At 40.7% G+C, this 23320-nt stretch overlaps 1 protein-coding gene across 2 annotated transcripts in view; it reads right to left on the bottom strand.

Annotated features, from left to right (window-relative positions):
* Positions 1-23320, bottom strand: part of PDE7B (phosphodiesterase 7B) — a 373129-nt gene that overhangs the window by 227569 nt on the left and 122240 nt on the right. For both annotated transcript variants that reach the window (XM_019527215.1, XM_019527216.1), the window contains one exon: positions 8368-8428. In XM_019527215.1, the coding sequence (XP_019382760.1) occupies positions 8368-8428 (61 nt within the window). The remainder of the gene's footprint in view (positions 1-8367; positions 8429-23320) is intronic.

Genomic DNA, 23320 nt, shown 5'->3' on the forward strand with positions numbered 1-23320 from the left:
CTTCCCCGCATCTCTCCCTTGGGCATCTTGGTAAAGTTGTCAAGATCCATCTGTGTTGCACCTCTCTGACTGGCAAGATATTTCTTATAGCCAGTCATGCTAGGTCAGCACGTTCCCCTTTTAGTTGTTTACCCACCACCACTCCTCATACCTCCTTCACTCATCCTGTGAAGTTTCCCACTGGCACCATCCTGACTCTCTCCCTTACAACTTTCATCCTTTTTTTATGATCCTTCAGGACCTCTATCCCTACCTTCCCTATTTCATATCTCTGCATGAATCCTCCCATCCTGATGTAATGAATCAGGCACCAGGCTGCAGACACCCAGTTTTCAGGATGCTGGTGCATGGGGAACCCAAGATCACAATTTTTGGCTCTCCCTGCAATGGCAAATGGAAAGGGCATGGTTGGGATCTGATCCTTGATCCCAAAAATGACTTCCTAATATCACAAAGAAAGTCTGTGGCAGATCTAAGACCTGACTTCAGGTCTGCTTATTTCTAGACTAGCACCCTAATTTGTGTATCAGCTGCCTTCTCTGTATCATATATTAAACTTGATCCTGCTCTTCATTCCTATTCAGTCTTTGGCATCCTTGGTCAGTCTTCCAGTGAGCTTGCCAGTTTTTACCATGGTATTTAAGAAGTGAAAAATTTTCCAGGTGAAACTGGACTCTGACCACTAAGGCTTCTTTTAACCCAGTCTGGCAAACAACCACAATATGGTAGTAGGTTTTCATTACTATCAACATGGCTTGGTTTAGTTTATTGATAATAGATATTGGAAGGACGTTAGGTCCCTGAAAGCCAGATGGGGTGTTGAAAACTGAGCAGCCTCTCCAGAAAACACACCAGGAAGAAAGAAAAGATCTTTTGCTAGAAGGAAGGACCGTGTGAATGAATAACTGCTGCTATAATGGACACATCTGTTGCCATGACTACCAAACCTACTCAACTTCTCTGCACCACAGATCACTCAGAATCAGGTTCAGGTCTATGCAAGATGGGGTGTGTGGGGTCAGTTACTTTACTTCATTCACGAACATATGCAATATATGCATTTATATGGCATGTAATATTAATAACAGTATCATTTTAACATAGCACTTTTAATTTGATAATCTATATACATTTTGGATTTTATTTTTCTTCTTAAAAATTGAGTCTAGAGATTTAGGACCCGATTCAAAGCTCACTGAAGTAAAATAAAATCTTCCCATTTACTTTAGCTATTATTTTAGATTAGGCCTTTAATGCTCATAATGGCCAATGCCCTTCATCCGTATTAGGATGGTTCAAAACCTGGTTAATCTGCAGTCCCCATTTTCAGAGAAGGACAAGCTATACAGCCATTCATTACAGCTTTTACTTCAAAGGGCATTGCTTCTCCATTCAGCAGGAGCACGGCGTCATTCCTGTGCGGCTGAAGGGAAATCTGGTATCCTTTGAATAAAGGCTGCAGCAGTCAGCTGGATTACCTCAATGGTCCTAGGCAGCTTTTTGCTGCACCTTTACATACCCCTGGCTAATTCACAAACTCATTTTTGCAGGGGGGTGGGTAAAGAACCTCACCCTGCAGAGTGTCCGGGTTCTAGTGGCCGTGTTTGCACAGGACGCTGACTGCACGGTAGTTACTGTACACAGTCATTTAGTACTTGCATACACAAGTACTAAACTGCGCAGTAATGAGTTACTGAGCAGTAGGGTCCCTGAATGGCTTTTCTTTTCATGCCATGCAATGCTGCTGGGCAGTAGTAATGAGCTACTGCGCAGTCAGCATCTTGTGTAGATGTCGCTACTGTGTAGCATAGACAGAAGATGTTCTGACGTTATGTCTTTATGCTGAATATGTTGCTGTATACAGTGTGGGCAGATCACATTGGAATCTGGAAGAATGCACAGGTTAAACTTTGATAAATATAAATTAATGCAAAGTAGAAACAATCAATGGAATTTTAAAAACCTAGAAGACCTAGGATGGAGTTTGTTACATGCTATCAGTCAAGGAAGCTAAGTCAAGGGGTTTGCCTAAATAAGGGCTACAGGATCAAGCTATGTACATACAAGATGTATAGGTCAAGCATTTCTTACAAGTTCAGCCTTGTTAAAAGTAAAATGTATTGCTTTCTCTGAAGGTTAGACAGGTTCTGAAACTTTCAGCCAAGAAATCCCATTCTGATTTTTTAAATTAATATCTTATACATGGATTTGTAATTTGAATATATAAATTCTTTAAGCAAAATACTACAGTATACAGAATACAACTCTATGTATTCTGACTGTCTGGTGGCTACTATTAACCAGTCAGCACACAGGAATTGTCCTAACTTCAGTGATTATACAAATATATGCCCTCTGATTGCTGCAGTGAATGTCTATTAACAAATATGATCATCTTTGCTTCTGGCCCCTTTTCATTCAGTGCTTAATATCTTCAGTTAGATGGGATGACAGGGGAAAAATATGCTTCCAGTAACAGGCAAGGAGGGATCATGAGAGCATCGTGTTCAGGTAAGATGTGAAGAAGGGATCAAAGGAAGTGATATTTCCTTTCTATTAAGCACTGCTTAGACCACACCTGGATTACTGTGTCCATTTTTGGCCCCCATCCTAAAAAAGAAGAATGTGGACAGTTTGGAAAGAATCCAGAGCAGGGCAACAAAAATGATTAGGGGCCCCAGAGGCAAGACATATGAAGAAAGCTTGAAAGAACTAGGGTTATTTTGAAGAGAAGACTGAGGAAGGATTTGATAATAGTCTTTTGATACTTAAAGAGAGACTGTAGAGAGGATGGAGATGGGTTTTCCTTTATGGCTGTAGAGGACAGGATTAGGTGCAATGGCCTCAAGCTGCAGCAGGGGAGATTTAGGATGGAGATTAGGAGGAACTTTTTGACAAGGAGAGGAGTCAGGCATAGGCTAGAACAGGCTGCCTAGAGAAGCTGTGGAATCTCCATGCTTGGAAACTTTCAAAATCAGGTTAGAAGGATACTTGACTGGGATGGTTTAATCAGGAATGGTCCTGCCTTGAGTAGAGGCTTGGGCAACTGGTGCCTCCTGAGTTGAGGCGGGGGCAATTGCCCCCCAACCCCAGCAGCCAGTCAGCGAACGGGGCGGGGTGGGGTCCTCCTGCAGCCAATCACACCAACTGGGGGGACCAATCATGCTGACCAGGGGGTGCTCTCAGGGCGGGGCACCAGCGCCCCCACCTGGCCACTGCTCATCACCTAATTGGGGAAACGCTGGCTGTCAGGGGGTACACCAGCACTTTCATGTACCCCTTACGTATCACCACTGAGTAGAGGGTTGGACTAGACCTTGTGAGGTTCCTTCTAGCCCTGGTTACCTGTCATCCTATGAAATACTAAGACAATCATACTTGTTTTACCCATGAAAAGCAGGGGCCAGATACTCATCTACCAAAATTGTTAAAGCATCCTGGATTTTTACTGGGTTGGGACAACACATACCAGCTGAGAATCTGACCTCAGGAGTTTTAAGGGCAGCAGTCAAGATAATAAATATCAGTCTCTTGATTTATAATAACCATAAAAAAAAAATGTAATAGGATGGAGAACACATCTTTCTATAATACTGAGTCTGAACATTGCACATTTGATAATAACCATACCTAGAGTGCATCATATACCTATCATCTTACATGTAGGAAGTACCTTTAGGTCACCAATCAATTTAATGTATCTGCTCACATTACTTTTATTTTCATGCTTAGGAAATCACTGACAAACACTCATGTCAGTGTAAATGTTGTTTTTGACTTTGTTAGGGACCAAGCTTAGCCCTTTAAACTGAAAAAAGTTATGTAGTTTCACTATACCTATTCATACATTCTTCTACCAAACTGCTGTCTTCCAGTTTCTAATGTCTTATTCCTCCTATAGGACCAGTGAAAAACCCTTTTTCCTATGTGTAATGCTAGAGGAAAACCATTGCTCTACAGGTTGTACTCCATCAGGCAGATTTGCATTTTCATCAGTTATACTAGTAACTCTTGGAATACCCAAAAGATTCTCAAATTTGAATAAAAACAGAACAAATAATGTCATCTAGGTAAAGAAAGAGACTGTTCTCAGGCAAAAACTGATCGATATTGTTCGACAATACTACTTAATATTATGTAATTTTGTGTGTGACATTTGTGTCAATGAAGATCCATAGGAATAAACAGTTAATGCTCAAAACACCTCCTGGTTACTTTACTATAAACAATTACCCTCTTGAAACTCTTGAGGATTTCCCACAAGATCGTTGAAGCACAGAATTAGTGTTGTGGTGGCTGGTATAATGACTGTTCCACAACATTTCAAAGAATGAATAATCAGTCAATCAAGTCATCACCCTCTGGGAGCATGCTGCCCTTTGTGCATGAGTTAGACCCACAAATACCATATCCATCAACACACCATCCTCTTTTCCTCTTCTGCTTCCTTAGCATTTCCTGTAGGGCTGAACTCTCCAAATAGGGTCCTCCCTGACAATAGGCATCATAAAGTTCTATATTAAGAGTTTACAATTTACTGTATCCAGAGGCATTACTGGCAATTTTGGCATCCTGGGAGGCACAGAGGAGGCACAGTTGTTGCTGTGAGGTCTAGTGAGGTACTGACTGTATCTTACTCTTTCCACAAAGGCCCTGTGGCCCAGGTAAAAAGGTGGAAGAAACAAACTAAACATTCTCCCATGACCTATAACACTAAGGCTTAAAATTGTGGACTTCTCTCTGTACTTTCAAATGGCACAAGGCTAAGTTTCTGTTTCCCTGTTTTGAATTCATACGGTCTCTGCTTTCTGTCACAGCCAGGACTATAGCTGTTTCCCTGTGGTTTGTATTATTTCTGACACAGGAATTGATTTGCTGTTCTTGCACTCAGGGTAGCAAGATACAGCCCAGTTGTAGTGCTTTCTCTGAATGGTGTCTAGAGATGGGCAGAAAGATAATGAAGCCCAGTCTGTCTACTTGGAGTAAACTTGGCTGTAGTAGTATGTGCTAGCACTGCTGCAGTTGAGGAGCAGGTTCAGCAGAGGGAACCAGAATGCCTCTGTCCTGTCCTTCCTTTCCTGCCCCCCATGGGTCTTTGCCCATAGCAGCAGGGCAGTCCTGTCTGCCTGCCTTCGTGTATGGGTGGGTGGGGTTGAGTTGAATGATGCCCCTCCCTGGGATTTTTGCCATGGGAGGTGCAGGGAAATTCTCTACACTGACTTTGGCACTTGATCCTGACTTTGACTTCATCTCTGTACTCTTGGCTGGTTATTCCTGGCTCTGAGCCCCTGCTTGCAGAGGCATAGCAGGGCAGCTCCATGCATGGTGCAGTGCTAGGCTGCTGTTGTGCAGATTGTGGTAGCGTGTTCAGCTATTACTCTGATGATAGCTATTTTCGTGCTCCTCCCTGCCCCTCAGTTATGCTACTTCGTTTGCTTCTGTTCCTGTTTTAACCTGCTGACCTAAGCAATGTCATGCCCTGATTTTGCCTTGACCCTTGGCTTAATATCCTGACCTCAGACTGACACCCGGCTTGACCACACCCCGTGTGTGACCCATTTGAACCAACTGCCTACACCCTGGTCCACCTAAACAGTTTATATAGACTAAAATAATACAAGGGTTCATGATCTTCTGGGTCCATGGATTTCCTTGCAGGTGCCCCTCTCCGTAGAGGATTTGGTAACTGAACTGTGGGAAATGCACATCCAGATGGATACCCTGCAGGAATAGAACAAGTCCATGCAGACTCATGTAGAAACCTTGCAACATTTGTATACAAGCAAATCCTTGAACATAGTTCTTCTTTCCATTAACTATATTTTTATTTCTCATTCTATTTACTAGCCCTTCATACTACTGTCGTGTGCGAAGAATGATGTTCAAACTCTAAATGTGGAACGCTGTGTATGCCTGGGATAGTCAGACCTTCAGCTTTATTTCAAGGAAGATGTTGGTGCTTAATCACTTTTGTGCTATTCATTTTAAAGGTTTTATGTATTTATATATTTTATTTATTTATTTATTTTAAGCTAGCGATGGATGACAATGGCATTTACGTTAAAATAACTCCCTTAGAATTATGGTATTATGAGCTCAATAGTACTTAATCCATGGATTATTCTTGGTATGATAAAAGCATTATATCCCTATTGTTCCTGTCAGCTTGTGATGATTAGGACCTCTAATACATAGATTATTGATGTGATCTATTGTGGCCCATTGTGTCAACTCATACTTAGGAAACTGTGCTTTGAAAGATTTTTCTCTGGAGTTGTTATGGCCTATTGTGACACTTGAGATTTGTATTAATTTAAACCAGAAACCACATTATGTGTTAGTGCAGCATGCATGCAGATGAAAGGCTTGTACCTGTATGGCAATCTAGTCTGAGGACATTTTCAGGAGCAAGTGTTTAGTAGTGAATATTTCATCTTTCATCTTTTTCAGGGCTATGCATTATACTATATATTCACCTCAGCTCTGGCAGTACAACAGTCCCAAAAAGTTAGGGCATAATCCTACAAATATCCCATGGATTTCATATTTTGCTTGAGGTCTTGTTCATGCCTAAGTTATGTTATTTGATGGTTTTCCTTTATACTAATATTAATACTGTTAGGTTTTTTTCATAAAAAAGTCTTACAAATCAACAAAGCTAATGAAATTAACATGGCTACAGGAAGCAGTGGAAAAAAACCAGTATATTTCTGTGTTTCTGAGGAATGTGTATTTTTTCAATTTTAACAATTTATAAGTAATGTGAAAATTTGCAGAACTTCAGTGGATAAAAGTTTTACTGGCTGCCATCATCTGAAGACCTGGGGACAGGTATATTACAGTAAGTTTACTGTTGAATTTTTAAAGGCATTAAGAGTTTATATATTTTTTACTAAGCACATAGAAGTACAACTTTGTATTACATATGCCAGGCTTGCAAAATTATGTATCTACAAGCCATGTTGTTAAAAAAAAAACCCTTACTTTTATGTTCAGATATTGTACAATACGCTTTAGTTTTTAAGAAAGAGCTCTGGATTTGTTAATATCAGGCTTGAGAACTATAAATACCGATATTAGCCTAGTTACAGCTATATGATGATCACACCTAGAACTATATTCTATTTTTGCTAATTAAAAGCTCACCTGAAAAAAATATACTATGAAGGACAGAGCTGAGTTGGAAACAGTTTCTTTTTCCATAGACATTTTCAAGGTTTCAAAACTGTTCTCCTTCTGTATTGTGTTAAAAGTATGACCTTTCTCAATTCTTCACAGAAGGCAGACAAAGAGGTAGAACAGTCTCCTCATCCAAAATATATAATGACTGGTGGTTAGGCACTTGTATGTGTTCTGGGATACCAGATTCCCCATTTTTGCATATGAATACCTGAATCACCAGGCTGTGATCTCCCAGCCAGCTCAAATGAAAGATGCAGCTGAAGAACAATTCTGTCCTCCTTATAGTGTGCAGCAATTGCTACCAAGCTGTAGTGGTTGTGGGGATAATGAAAGTTCTGAGGAATGTTCATATTGACTCACCTATTTTATTTTAGTCAAAAAGCAAAAGTCAAGAAAAAATAAAGGCAATAGTTGAAACAATATCTGCCCTCCTATGGGAACATAAGCATATTTTATACACGAAATTCTGGTACTCTTAGGGTTACAAAGTCAAATGAGAAAGTCAAATGAGACTACTCAAGAAGAGTAACTGTATTTAGTATGAGGAAGGTTATAAAATCCAACCCTAAAATATTAATCATATTTGACTATCAATGCCATATATGAAAATTATAAAAAAACTCTGATTCTCATACATGTGTAATAGATTTAGGAAATCTGAGGGTGCTTTCATAGTAAGGACTAGATATAAGAATATATAATGTTTATTAAAATGAGCTTGATTATCTCTTCTTTGATATGTGGCTTATTAAGTTAAAGGTAAACCAATATAAATCAAGAACAACTGAACTGACTTCAGTGGAGTTACTCTGGACTTGCATTAGTGTAACAGAGCAGAATATAAACTGACATATAAGACTTTTTCATATAAGTACTTTACTGAGCCTTGATGCAAAGATTTTATACATGATGCTTCAGTAAAGCAACATTTTGGAAGGATCTGAAAATAACCATCATAACCAATGGTAAGTAAGTACAACAATATTTTTAGATATTGCATATATACACATCTTGAGTAATTGTTTAGTATTTAAGAACATCCACTTATAATTCATACCTGTTTTGCCACAGCTGGCTATATTTCTATATTGGCTTAATCCAGACTAACTTGGAAGGGTAGCATCCAATAAACAATACATACTTCCACACATCAAACCTCTTATGAAAAGATGGAAGGACTCTTACCTAGCATGCGAACACATTTGGCATTCTGATCAGGACTATCAAATGAGATTTCTCCACACCGCTGTAAAAAAAGAAAAAAAGAAAAGGTGGGTATAGTTAATCAAAGATTCTGTTGTCTTTATTTCCAGTCAGGAATGGTGATGGTATAAATATCAATCATTCACTATCAGAGGTCCTAGTAAGAGGCCTTTCCAGTAGTCGTATATTTAGAATGAACATAGGACTGAAAGGATCCTCCCAAGTCATCAAGTTGAACCCCCTCTGTTCATAGGCAACAATTTATTCCAAAATAATGAAAGTCATCCAGTCCAAACCCTCATGCACAACTAAAAAGCACAAAGGCAGAAACATCAGGGACAGCCTACAACATGCCGTAAGTAAAAGCAGCAGAGATAAAGGCACTGATGACATCTTTCCGGTGCAATGGCAGAGAAATAATTGGTTAATACATGCTCAAAGGATCCTAAACAGAGGAGCACTTCCCATGCTACAGAGGACGGCAAAACCACAACTGTCCTTGCCAATCTGACCTATGGGAATTTCTTTCTTGCCCCTTTTGAATATAAATTCCTAAAGATACATCTCCAATAGTTTGTCCGTATATTCATTTGATTATACTGTAGGGAGATAAGGACACCATAAGACTGTAACATTTTTGAGGAGAAATTGTATTTGTAAAACACAATTAATTTATAGCACTCCATGTCTTTGATCATTAATAATCTATAGAAGCTTATGCAGTTTCCATGGGATATATTTAGGCTGACCATATGGAAATCCTAGAAATCCAGGACATCACCTGGGAAATCCAGGACACTGTTCCCCTACCCCCTGCACACTCACAAGTCAGCAGGGGGGGGAAGGTAGGCAGCGGTGCCTACCTTCCCGTCTACAAGACTGTCCATGCCACTCCAACTCCTGACCAGACTGCAACCCATGCCCCTGGACACCCGTTATAATTCCCAGCAGTCAGCCGGGATCAGCCTCTGAAATCCAGGATTGTCCCAGCTAAACCAGGACACAAGGTCATCCTATCTATCTATATCTCAGGTAATACAGTATACTTTTTAAAGGATCCTGTTCATACTACAGAGTCCTTTATTCTCTTACTTAGGAAGCAACTGGCTTTCAAATTCTTGAGAACATAATTTATAGTAAATATGAAAAATATAAGCATGTTTTTTAAAATGATTTTGAAGAAAAGTACACTTTCTTCCACTTCTTTTATCAAAATAAAGATAGGCTTTTACAGTAATACTAACATGTTAATGAACAGCTAAAAAGAAATCTAAAATGATTTTTCTGTTTTTCATAAAAGAAAGTGAGACACAGGATTATGTAAGTAACACAAGTTTAGAGAATAAGTCAGTGTCACAGTTAGAATTAAGAGTACAGGAATGCCTCGTCCTAGGCAGAGACAATTGCTATATACTTGGGTCCTATGCAAAGAAATGCATAGTCTTATCTTGAAATTGCTATTCATCTATAATACTGGGAATAATACAAAAGCAGGGGCAGCTTAGGGGTCTGATCCAACTATCCATCTATTAAAACCAATGGAAAGACTCCTGCTGACTTCAGGGGTGGTTAGACTGGAGTCTTAGAAAGATCATTATTTCTACATCACTCTATCCAGGCCCATGGCAATAGGTTAACTAGGAGTAAATTTAAGAACTAAATCATAAACCAGCAATGCAAGAGGGGGCCTCATGTTATTCTAAATAATTTATAGTCTGGAGTGCCAATATATCCAGGACACAGCAAAAGTGATCATTACTGAGCAGTTCTGACTAGGCAGTCAAACTCCCTCTTCTCCTTTCTGTTTTTCCTCTCATTTAATTTCCTTTGACGTTTTCAGTACTTTTTTATGTACAGTGAAATAAGTGCCTTCACTTGTATTGTTTCATAGCCAGTGACTGTTATAGCAGGGACCTGAACTATAAGTCATCAGATAAATAGAAGAGGCTTAAGAGAAGATGATACAGAGCAACAGCACCATAATTAGAAGAAACACTTGGAAACAGCCATTTTTAAACTACGCCTTGCTTCCTCCACACCAAAACAAATACAAACAAACAAACAAACAGCCCTACTCCCACGTCCTGCCACTTCAGTACATTTAAAATGAGCAACCCGATGCCCTGTATTAACCCCCCAAGCTTGCAGCCTTCTCCTTCAGCTTGTTCTCCCGAAAGATTGAAAAGGAAAAACAACATTGATATTTCAAAGAAAATTTTAGGAAAGTTCCAGCCCCAGTTCCTTCACAACAGACTCAGAAATGTGCTTTTTACCCCTTGGTTTACAGAATTTAGGCATAGCTGTCCTATCTTAAAATTGTCCAGCTCTTCCTTTCTCCAAAGATCAGCGCATTTCATAAAATACAGGGGATGCAACAAAATGCAGGAGCTCAGTGGAACAAATTCTCCCTCTCCCTCAAATATGTAAGGTGCTTCCTTTCCCCATACACAACTACCTATTCTAACAGTGAACCACAAGAACATTTTTCAACCACACCTGCACCTGTTTTACATCAGTATTGGCTTGTCTACAAGTGGAAATAGACTGGAATAGCTGCAGAAGAATGCTGTATCCTGCATGGCTTTTTGAGCATAAGAGTTTATCCCAGAATAAATTCCAGTAGACTCTGGAAGCACACTATTCTGAAATAAGGTAACGTCTGACATGAAATAGGGTGCCTACCTGGGAAGATGTTCTGGAATAACTAGTTACAGGACAGGCAAGCTATTCTAGTCAATATTCTGATTTTGTTCAAAGAGTACTTATTTCAAAAGTATTAATTTGCTGAAGGCAGTTGTTATTCATTTAGCAGTATTTTACTTTGCTTAGTCTTCCTAATTTGAATGTTCCTACACAGTTAATTAGTCATCATAAATCAAATTCCCTTTTCTATATAAAAGACATTATATAAAAGACATTCAGATATGCTCTACTATATTTATGAATCATGAAGAACAGTATTCACATTAGAAGAGTGAAGAGGCTACAGCTCTGAGGCATGAGAGTAAGCCCTGCTAAAGGCAGCCCACAGTTGACCAAGCAATATATGGGTACCTGGTCAATTAGGCCCCCTCTACATGTGCAGCTAAAGGCACATGGGATCTAATGTGCGATTCACACAGTCATGCCACACATGCATTAGATACCATTGTGCCTTATTGCTGGTATAGGGGGGGCTGATCCCAGGCTAGGGTGGGAGAATCATCCCTGCAATGATCCTTCCACCCTGGGGTTTCATGCACACCAGGGGCAGAGAGATCACTGCAGGGGTGATCCTCCTGGCGTAGAAGCTTCATACACCTCCAGGATGGGAGACATCTCTGGGAGGCATGCTGCAGGGACCCTGTATGAAAGGACCTCAGAAGCTGTGGATCTCTGGGTCCCAGCACATGGGGGGGGGGCTGCTGCTGGGCCCACACCTGACAGGGCTCCCAAGAGAGACCCTGCTACACATGCAAATTAAAACCAGCTATAAAATTAGTATGCATTTTCAAGGTCTAACTTTATAGCTGGTTGGAGCTTTTTATTGTGTGAGAAGTATTTTATACATGTAGCTGGCCTCCAGGTAATTGTTTAATTAACCAGTTAATTGCACGATACTTGTAACAAGTAGAAGGGGCCTTAGGGGTAGAGAGTCCAAAGTGGGTAGAAAGTGATGTTAGACATATCACTTCATTGTGTGCTACTGGCTATTAGAAACTACTGTGCCTTAACCACACTAGTCTGACAGGCTGTGTGGCTCAGGTAGACCTTTAACCTTAAAAGCATAAGCAGAAATTAAAAACAGACTGAAAGAGTATTAAATATAAACAACTCTTCAAAACTTTTCCAACCCTGGGGCAAACCTTGCCCTACTGCATACTGCACAAGTAATATCATAACAAGATGGAATTTGTTCTGGGTTTGGGAGATCCGGCTATTGTACATAACTGTGACAGGGTGGTCTGCAATAGGACTCCATATGTAGAGTTATTCTCTTGACTCACTTTGGAAGTCAGACCAGAGGAGTCTTAACTGAATTAATTTATCATTTTAAGTCTAAGTGCTTCTCCCGAGAAATGGAAGAAGAGGAAGTCCTGCAGGAGAAGCCCTAAAAATAAGCCAGTCTATGGTCTATTTTGCATTCTTTGCACGTAGATTGCTTCAGGGTAGAGCTGGTCACAAATAAACAAATAAGAATTTCCATCTCTAGCTTGGGCTTCCTAGACAGACTACATTTTCCCTGGAGCACTGTGGCAGTTCAGCCTGAGGGTAGAATATAATGAATCATAGGACATATAGTCTTACCAGGAAGGCTGGCTCTTGGAGGTGGATATGGGCCAGGAGACACCCTGCCTCAATCCAAAAGAGGCATCATTGCCAATTTAATGTTAAGGTGACCCCAAATTAGATCTTCTTATTTGTTTGGAACCAAGATATTTTAAGTTGGGTTTCCTATTCCAAAATGAAATATTTTATTTTGATCAGTACAATGGACACCTGAGAAAAGTCAACAAAATCTCCCCCACAGAACATTTTGTATACAAAATTATAATACATTCTTGAAATTAAAATGAATTTCTTGAAATGAATTAACAGAGAATTTTGTTTTTTACGTAATGTATCTGAAGTCAGAAAGTGAAATACTGACATCTTTATAGTCAGTGATAATTTTGCCACTCATTTCAACATAGCCCAGATTTTGCACAAAGATAATAGGGAAACTGCAGGAAAGAGAAGAATTGTGGACAGTACTTCAGACGGTAAAATTAATTTGCCTATACCCCTGGGATACTTTGCCTATGTACCCGTGGCTCACATACTGTAAAAGAACAGATCTTCATTGGTATAAATGACCTAGTTCCATTGAAGTCAGTGGTGTTACCCACTTTTACACCAGCTGAAGATCAGGCCAATACCCAGGGGAAAACATACTCTCTTTGAAAATTCTTGCGTATTTTTTACTCAGTCCCTCAAGCATACCACTATATGTTCCACGCATATCTGTATAAGATAAAAATTGAGATTTATAAATAATGGTTGCTTTGTAAGTCCATTATGATATTGGAAAAAAGCTAATTTTCCACAGTCTTCTAAAGTCTCACTAGAGCCATTGTGATAGCTTACAAACTTTGAAAAGTTTGTAGTTGAAATTCTGATAACCATACAACAGCTCAGATGCTTATCCAAGCTACCAGAAAGCTTTGAAGCCTACCAATTTGGGCAGAAAAATCAGGCTGGAACAGTCATGAGATTTTCCATTACGTACTACGTTGTACTTGGAAATATCGTGAAAAAAATGTCTACAGCTTTTGGTGCCAATGCACAAAAATGGGAAGAGAAAACAGACTGTTATTCAAACAGTTCAAAACCTCAGGGGGGAAAAAAATCAGTTAGTATTTGATTCTGAAAATTGGCAAAGTTTCATAATAAAGGGTCATTTTTGCTCCCTTCTCATCTGTATTTATTTGGGTATTTCCACTGATGTCAGCAGATGTTTTCCATGAGTAAGAACTGAAGGCCTTCAGGATTTGAGCTTTAGGGTTAGATTGGCACCTTCCCCCAAGAAAAAGGCACTGCACAATAAGCTGTGTTCTGGGAGTGGAATAGGATTTGAATTCTAAATTGGAGAGTCACAGTTTAATTCCTGCTTCACCTTTATTTCAGAGGAGAGGAAAACCACTCCAGTTCTACTTCTGGCTACTTTTCTTCCCTCCATATGCTAGATCAACCCCACAAAATGGTGCATAGGTGGGGTGAGGGGGAAGATGGAGCAACAGTTTTTCCTACTGCCTGCTTATCTGTGAAGGGAGGAAAGTAGTCTGGACTTAAAGCAGCTGTTCTCCTTGGTCTCCCTGCTTTGTGATCTATGTCATGATGTGCGTTCGTAGGATATGAGTGGGTTGCCCTATGCCTCATCTGGCATATACATTTTTGGAGGATCCCAGGACTCAATGACAAGAATACCCACTTCCAGTCATGAGAGGGGAAGCTAATTATCACGTGGATCCTTTGGGAGGTGGGAGGTAGGGGGATGGGGGTCTGGAATACACCCACATAGTGAGCAGTGCTGAGCTATGGGGTCATCATGGCTTGAAATTCTGTACACTCTGGTGGGGCTGAGCCCAATGAACTATGTGGTAAATTATAAGCTTTTTGGCTTTGGACTAATATAATGTAAATTTGGCACAGGGTCCAGCAGGGCTGCCCACTTTCCCTGATCTTGTTCATCTGCGCCATCGAGCCCCTAGCCCAATGCCTGAGGCAGGACCCCAGGGATCTGTGGAGTCCACATCCCAGGAGGCAGCAACTGAGAGGCCAAGGTATCGGGCTACATGGATGATTTGAACATCCTGTGCAGGAACAGGGGGTTGGTTGAGAGAGCCCTGACACACTTGCAAGTATACGAGGCAGCAGTGGAAGCCAAGCTCAATGGGAGCAAAAGCACCTGCTGGGCGGCAGGGCAGCATGGGACAAGATAGAGGCCAAGATAAAACAGAAACTGGGGCTGTGCCACATGCGTTCCCTCTCCATGGGGTGGGGGAGGGGGGGGCGCACTGTGCTTGTGAAGGCGTTGTTGTTACTGGTGCTTCTGTACACCGCATTGGTCTTCCCCCCTTCCAAGTGTGTTGCCCATAGGACCCAGAGCGCCGTGTGAGTCTTCTTCTGGGGCTCCACATGGGAAAAGTTCCCCTGGAAGACCTTGTATAAGGACAAGACGGCCAGTGGCAGGGGCATGCCAGACATCCTCCTGTTCCTGTGGACCAAGTATACGAGCCTGATCTGCAAGTTGGGGACAGATGCAGAAGCCAAAACTGCTTGCCTCGAAAGGTACTTTGCAGGGCACATCCTGAGACACTGGAGGTTTTCACCCTGACTAACCACAGACCCTGGATCATGAGCGCACTGTGGTTCTACGAGACTTCAAACCAGCGCCACAGCGTGTATGGCCTGCAGAACAGAGGCCCAGCAACCATGAGAAACCACAGGAAGATCCAAGAGACAATGAGACTAAGGGACACCATGTTGCCCGTGGACCCGCTCCTGGGTGACGTGGGCCAGGCCATGTGGAAGTACATCCACCACAAGGATCTGTGCAAAGATCACAAAGGCCTGAACTGGCTCATAGTCCACCAAGCCCTGCCAGTGAGGGCCCAGAGACATAAAGAGGGGCAGTTGGGGAGACCCAGCTGCCCATAGCCCAACTGCCGTGGGGCCACTGAGACAATCAATCACCTCCTCTGGCTCTGCACCTGTGCCAAGGAGGTATGGAAAAGGGTGAAACAGCTCTGTGAAGCAGTGACTGGCGTCAGCCGGTTAACTAGAGAAGCGGAGCTGTATGGGCACCTCGCAAAACATCAGGGGAGCCCATCACCCCGTTTCAACCTGTTTGCATGCTGCATCAGGAGCACTTTGTGGAAGGCCAGGAACCTCCTGTTGTACAGACAAATGGGCTTAGAGGTAGTGGGCTGTGTGAAAATGGTGCTGAGCGAACTCTGGACCTATTACCAGAAATTGGTAGCAGAAGATGGAGAGGACGCAGCTAAAGTCACCTGGCACAGAGACATGTGGCACAGGATCATCCAACTCCCCCAACCCCCCCGCCCCCCGAGTGGAGAGCGGGGTAAAGGCAGTGAAGAAGAGGAAGAGACAAGTGGAACAGAGGACAGCAACAGCAGCAGTAAGTCCTCCAGCAGACACTTGAACTGAGTATGTGACCCCGCAAGCAGGGCAGGGGTAGAAAGGAAGTGTGGCCTGGTCTGAGGGACCAGGATGGACTTAGTTGTTTTGTTTGTGTTGTGTGCAATGTGGATATTGTAAAGGGTTTGGGTGGCCAGCGGGCCTTTTGCATGGGTGCATGGGTGCTGTTTTTGTAATGGGAGAAGGTTTTTCCTTTTGTGGTATGATATGAACAGCGTAGATATATATAACCTTATATAATATATATCTTATACCTTATATATATATATACACCACGGGTCTTGCAGCCTGCAAACTGCATTACCACATATAGCAGTAATGCATGTTTTGCATTTGAAAACCTATGTGTTATAATTCTAAGCTATGTTATATATATCTACACTCTTTATATAAATATATATGTAGAGAGAGAGAGAGAGACAGACAGACAGACAGACAGAGAGAGACAGAGAGAGAGAGAGAGATTTACAACAAAAAAAATTGGCACATATACATGAGATACTTAATGCGCAGAGACTAGTTTTACTGCACATTAACACAGCAGGCAAAGACTAATGCACAGTAGGTTTAGTCTAGTGCACAGTAGCGTCACAAAAATACATTCATCTGTACTAATGTGCAGTAGTACCAATTATGGTGCATTAAGTTAGTATTGGTTAGTACAAGTAATAAACTTAATGCACTGCAATTATGGTGCATTAATGAACGTGTAGATGTGCCCAGTTTGTGCTACATATAAGTAGCTACACAAGTGATGTTTAAAAAGTGCATTTGTGAAATATCTGTCCTAAAACTTGCAGCACTTTCCAAAAAAGGTGAAGTGCAAATCAATTCTGGATGAACTAAATTACTACAGGCATGTTTATTTCAAAGTCAGTGTTTTCAAATTTGCCCCTCACTTCCACATACTCAGGGGGAGAAGGGGCTTCAGGGGAAAGAAACTGCAGCAGGCAGATGACAAGGGGGGCCATCTGCCCCCACATCCAGATTATTTTCCCTGCTTTAGTAATAGGAAGGGGACAAAGTCAAGGCAAACCTCCATGAATTCAATTCTATACCTGAAAATTATAAAAAAATTATAAATTTTCCTTATATAAAATCTGATTGTCCAGGGGGAGGTTGTCATAAAAGTGAGGGTCTTCTTATATTTGAGTAAATATGGTGGGCTCTTTAAATCATTCAGAGCTTATTAAATGCATACACTTCACATTTAATTATTTTACCTGTTTAAGTAGCTGTTAACAATAAGCAGCATTTCAAATAATATTGAATAATATTTTTTTGCCTGAAAATTAAGCTCATAAACAAACAATTTTCAGTTGTGGATGGAAACTATTCTCCTAAACAAGTTATTTAGGTAAAACCAACCTCTGAGAGTGGAAAAAGCATTCTTACTTTACTTTGAATAACTCTGGGTTTTCCAATAACTTGCATATAGTGCTTAAAAAGCAGGGTCCAGTCCAAGACCAACAGCAGTTAATGGGAGACTTTTCCTTAGTGAGAGTTGAATGGGGCCGTGCTCCTGAATTACCAAATAGGAAGAGATGTGTTATACTCAATATTTTCCAAGAATGCATTTGAATTTTCTTGACCCTTTACTGAGGTAATATATTTTGTTCCTACTAATAGCGGGAGGAAATGGGTTTTGCAGATCAACATTGTTTGGTTAAAATGTTTTAACGTTTTCCTCCCTTTTTCCATTTTACAATGCTGCAGATGCCCTCTCATTCTAAGGAGAAAAGGACAAATTCTAAAAACATTTTTGGTTAATGCATTTTGGTGCCAGAGCACACAGAAAGCTTCTGTGCTCCTATGGAAAACTGGGGGGTGGGAGGGGGAGGGAATGAAGCAGTGTGAGGTAACAAATGCTTCTTTCATTTCTTTTCTCTCTTTTACATTGATTGCTAGCAAATTAAAAAACTTTCCTAGAATTTTGAAAGCAGCAACAACAACAAAAAAGAGAAGAGAACCAAGAACTTCTCCCTTTTGTAATGCACCAGGGGACTGAAGTTTATTACATAGTAAAGGCACCACTTTAATTATTACATATACACACGTATAGAGGCACCAAAACCCCAGCAACTTTTAAAGCTTTGTCAGTGTTGTAAAAGAACTACCTGCAAAAAAGAGAGCTGCAACCCTTCATGAAAAGGTGGTAAATGGCATCAATACATTAAAATAAAGGTTATAGCAATTTCAATAATGGTCAGAGCAAGTGGACCTTTGGCTAGAGTTCTCCTCCGTTAAGCTTTTAAAACTGCCTGAAAATGAGACATTGAAGACATTCTAGGTCTAAATGTTGAACAAAAGAGAACAAACAGCAAGCCAACATCACTGTTGAAAAAAAAATAAGGAGGCTTAAGTATTTCCACATTGACTCAGACCTGTGGCCCATTTAGCCTTGTATCCTATCTGCAGCACAGGTTAGAACTGATGCTTCAAAGGAGGGTAGAAGAAGCACCACTGTCAGGACATGTGGGGTAATTTGTCTCTCAAGGAAGTGACATCCTAATCCTCCTGGACTTCTACTGAACTGGTATAAAACTAAAGCATGAGTTTCTCTCATTTCCAAAATGCTGGATATCTTTGTTTTCTTTAAAAGTACCAAGACCCTCTTTGAAATTTGAATTCTTAGCTTCAATCACAACTTGTAGAATTGATTTCCAGTGTCACAAAAGGATTTCCTTCTATTCGTTTTGAATTTGACATGTTTCAATACCTGTGAAAGTCCCCTTGTTCTTGCTATTTTAGACATAGAAAACAGAAGCTCTTGATCTATCATCTGTTTATCACATCTTATTTGCTATTCTTTCATCCCATCCTCATTTATTCAACTCTTTTCTAAAATAAATTATCCCAATATTTTCCATGTCAGTTTCCTGGCGACCTTAATTTTCATTTCCCATCTTTGAGCTCCTTCAAGTTCTGTAACAAGATTTTGCAGAATTATAATATATAAGAAAGGACAACTTGTTCTGACACTTGTTTTTAGAAACTTTTATTTAAAAAAACTGTAGTTGTAATCAAGAGTTTAGCATTTACATGTATTATGCATTTAAATGAGTTCTTCTAATACAATTTCTCACATTAAATTGTTATTTCTACTAGATGAAGAAAACCCCCTCATATTCTTATTGCTTAAATTACCATTATGAAGGATCATTAAATACCTCATTATACACAGTTATAGGTCAAATCTGAGACATTACTGGAAATGCAAACACAGATTAGACAAACCATTTTCTATTAAGCACATACTTAAAGGCTATGCTGAAAGACGTTTGCTAGCTAAGGACACACTTAAACATGATCTTAAATGTTCTGTTGAACTTGAGCCCTCTAGCCCCCACCTTTAGCTTGATACATGGTCTGACTTCTTATACATCTCAAGGGGAGTTATGTCCAAATTACAAATTCAGTTGCCATTAAAAACTAACAGCTGCAACCAGCCAAAATAATACACAAACAATTACTAAAATTATTTATATTACAGATTGAAGCATGTATCAGTTATGCCAGATTTTACTATGTGGGCTTTCTAACTTCCTTATTTTGAGTCGTCATTGGTGTAGATTTATTCAATCAAACTTGCAAATGGTACATTAGCACCTAATTCTTCAATGACGGTTCCTTTGGTGCTCATTTACTGTAGAACAGAAAGGCTGGGCCAGGCTAACTTAATTTCAGATTATATTTTCCCTTCCAAGGTTTCCTGGGGAAGGAGCAAGATTTGTTCTGAACTATACAGTTAAGACCTTTGGTCAAATAATATTTTAACTTTCTGTCAATGTCCATCTCCAGCAACAACTTGGCAGTGTTGCTTATTCTGGTACTTACTGTGCTGTAGACCTTCAGGCAGTCAAAATAGGAGGCACTACCAAATGAGTAATTACCTTAAATTGAGCAAAACTTTCCCAACAAAACCCATGTTGCCAGAAATCAGCAACCAGTTTGTGGGCTAAATAGCCTGAGGTGAACCCTAAGGCAGTTTATACCCTCACAAACCTGTGATTTACTATGGTTAGGAGTGGTTTGAAATGAATTAATGTTGTTAGAAAATGAACATAACAGCTTAACAGCTTTGTTTTCTTCAGTCAAGGAAAAAAACCTGTTAATAGTGTGTGACTTCATTACAGGAATCCTAAGGATCTGTCAGTGTTTCAGAATACCCACTTCTTCCCTCCCCTTCTCCCACACCATTTAAGGTGTTTATAACTCAGGCACTGTGAGCTTAAATTTGGACCACACAGTCTCAGCTAGTTTTGTTTTCAATAAAGCAGTAAGTCCCAGTTGAATGTGTACTGGCAGACTAGTCAGACAAACCTTTTAGGTATGTTGTGAGAGGCTACAGCTATCAAAGAAGCACATCAAAAGTGAACTAATGCATCTCCACAGTGGTATATTCACATCGTAGCTCATCTTTAGCTTTGATTTTTGGTAAGGCAAAGTAATTTTCGTACATATGCCCTTCTGCTGCAAAAACTTCTTTGTAGAAGCAACAGAGGAAATAAGGAAAAATTGGAAATACATACATTATTGATGTAAACTTCAGGTTATTCTGAAGTAAGCTTTATTGACGTAAACTTCAGGTTATTCTGTATTTAAACACTAGCCTCCTACATGTCAGGATTGTCTTTCTTTTGCATTTGTACCTCAGGAGTTTAGGTGTCCCCTTGGCTGCTTTTTAGGGATACAGGCAAGTTCAAATTTCACTTTCTAATAAGGTTAAAACAAGTAGGACTATTTTGTGAAAATGCATCATTATTTCAATTTTATAAGACCAGAGTCCCTTAATATTAACAAACCTTTAAAACTGGACTGCATAATTTGGTCAAATATAGAAAATTGATGGCAATTATGTGTTATAAAGAATGTGAAACCTGATGGCGATGCATAGCGGGTGCACAAGGGTGCACATGTATCCCCTGAGAGTGCTGGTGCACCCCCTGTCAGGCTGCGCTCCCTATTTAGGCGATGGGTAGGGAAGAAGGCGGGAGCGCTGGTGCCTACCCTGCAAGCGCTGGTCAGAAAGCGGTGCTGCCCGCAAAAGCTGCTGTGCTGCTTCTGCAAGTGGCTGCAGGACTTCTGGAAGTGGCACAGACGCTTTTTGGTTAGTGAGATCAGTCACCAGGGGAGGAACCCCCCGAGTCACTGACTGGTATCAGAGGGGCATGTGCCCCCCTTGACTCAAGAGGTGCCAGTCACCCATGGTGGAACCAGTCTGCCATATTTTACACTTATGTTCCATCTGTTTGTCTGTGTTGTTTACTCCTCATATACAAGGAGTTAATTCAAGTAGGGGTTAGCTATCTATCTGCAAGAAGGGAAGGAAGGAAGGAATCTGTATGCCCATCTTAACCAAAATTGAACAGGCAATGTTGGATCTATTTTCTGTGTTGTGCTAATAAGACCCAGCTGCATTGCCTGGCTTGATAGAGTTTCTTCCAAGAATGTCTCCATTCTTTTGGATAGGGGGTGGAGGGGAGGAGGCGAAAGCTCTCTCAAATATGAGGAAGGGTATTTTGTGCCCAAAAGCTTTTCTAACCTCTCTCCCAACTATACAATTAGTTCAATAAGAGATCGCCAAAAAACAAGAATAAAAAATCTTGTTTCTTGCATGTTTCTTGAACGATGCTGCTACAACACTCTAAATTGACCCTCTCTCAAGAAAGGCAGACAGAGGTGGGTGAAACTAAGAAAGAAGATTACTGGGAAGAATCTGGCCTTGACTTCAGATTATTTCTAGTATATATTAGGTTTACCTAGGACTAGAAGTAAAGAAAGATTTCCATGGAGACCTCTTTCACTATAGTTGGAAATGGCTTTTTTTTTATTGACTGTATTCACTACAGTCCTCAAGGGAAGATTAGGGCGGCCTGAACCAGATGGGCCAAGTGGGCAATCATGGGTGTTAAATAAGGCACTGTAGCTCAGGATCACAGTCTAAGAATTGGGAGAATTTGTGGATTTCATGCTCAGAAGTGAATGCAAAAACATTTCACTGCTTAATAGGGGCAGGGGGTCAGACATGATGATCCATTGGGTCCCTTCCAACTCTATAATCTATGAAATCTATGAAATATGGTGCACTCCATGAGTACAGAAGGGACAGAGGTGCAGCTTGCTCTGAACCACAAGGTTTATATTTTAGCAATACTTCTATTCTACTCACTAGTGACTTAGATAACCAAATCTAAATGGGAAATATGAACATAAGATACTTTTTAAAAGTAACAGGGTTTTTATGAGATATACTGGCATTATTTGTTTACTTGTGCCAATTGCATAGTACAGACCTGATGTGGCAAATGCATAATTATAATTTTACAAATGGCAAGCAAAAGATATAGGAAAGGGAAAGCTAATGCACCATTAATATGAACAGTGGGGCACAGCAATCAGGGGCCTTCTACCTAGTAGTGGAGGAGGACTGAAACTGCCTACTAGGTAAGTGTATCATTAATAAGATTACCTTACCTTAAACCATGACTCTAGAGCAGTGATTTTCATCTAAGTCTAAGGGGTCCATGAAAAATTATTGTGATCAATCAAAAGTATGTGAATACCCACACTAACAATTCAAAGGGGTCCACACTTCCATTCAAAATTTTGTAGGGGTTCCCAAATGAAAAAAACACAGCTCAGGAGATTAGATTCAGAGATCTTTTGTATTTTAAATGGCTCATTTTTAATCTACTATGCTAGCCAGAGCTGACCTGAGCAGGGTGTGGGGCCCGGGGCAAATCAGCCTAGGCGGGGCCCTGTTCCCACTCTGATCCCATGGGCCCCAGTTTTGAAGAAGCTGCCAGTGCCATTGGCAGCAGCAGTGGCGGGTGGGGGGGGAAGGGAGCAAGTGGCTGGATGCACTCCCACTGCTTGGCCCAACTCCATGCTGCTGCTGCTCTGCCCAGCTCTGCAGGTCCCCCCAAAGTGAGGGGCCCAGGGCGGTAGCCCCAATTCTCCCCCCCACTAGAGGTAGCCCTGATGCTAGCATCCATAACTAAAAAAGTACAACATACCATCCACAATGGCTTCTACAAAATCTCCAAGTCTTCTATACAGGCATCTTGACCAAAGTTCTGTGAGCACTTACACAGCTAATGACCAAATGGATTGACTTTTATTAGTAAATGTTTAGGATTGGGAATCCAGAAAAAAGATGACAAAGCTGATATGGAAATACAGAGTGCCCGAGCAAGGGACTAACAATAGAGGGATGGGGGTGAGGAGGGGAGCACAACTAGGTTACAGGAGA

This window comes from Gavialis gangeticus, unplaced genomic scaffold (assembly GCF_001723915.1).
Source record: "Gavialis gangeticus isolate Ggan-Ray unplaced genomic scaffold, GavGan_comp1, whole genome shotgun sequence".
Lineage (NCBI taxonomy): Eukaryota > Metazoa > Chordata > Crocodylia > Gavialidae > Gavialis > Gavialis gangeticus.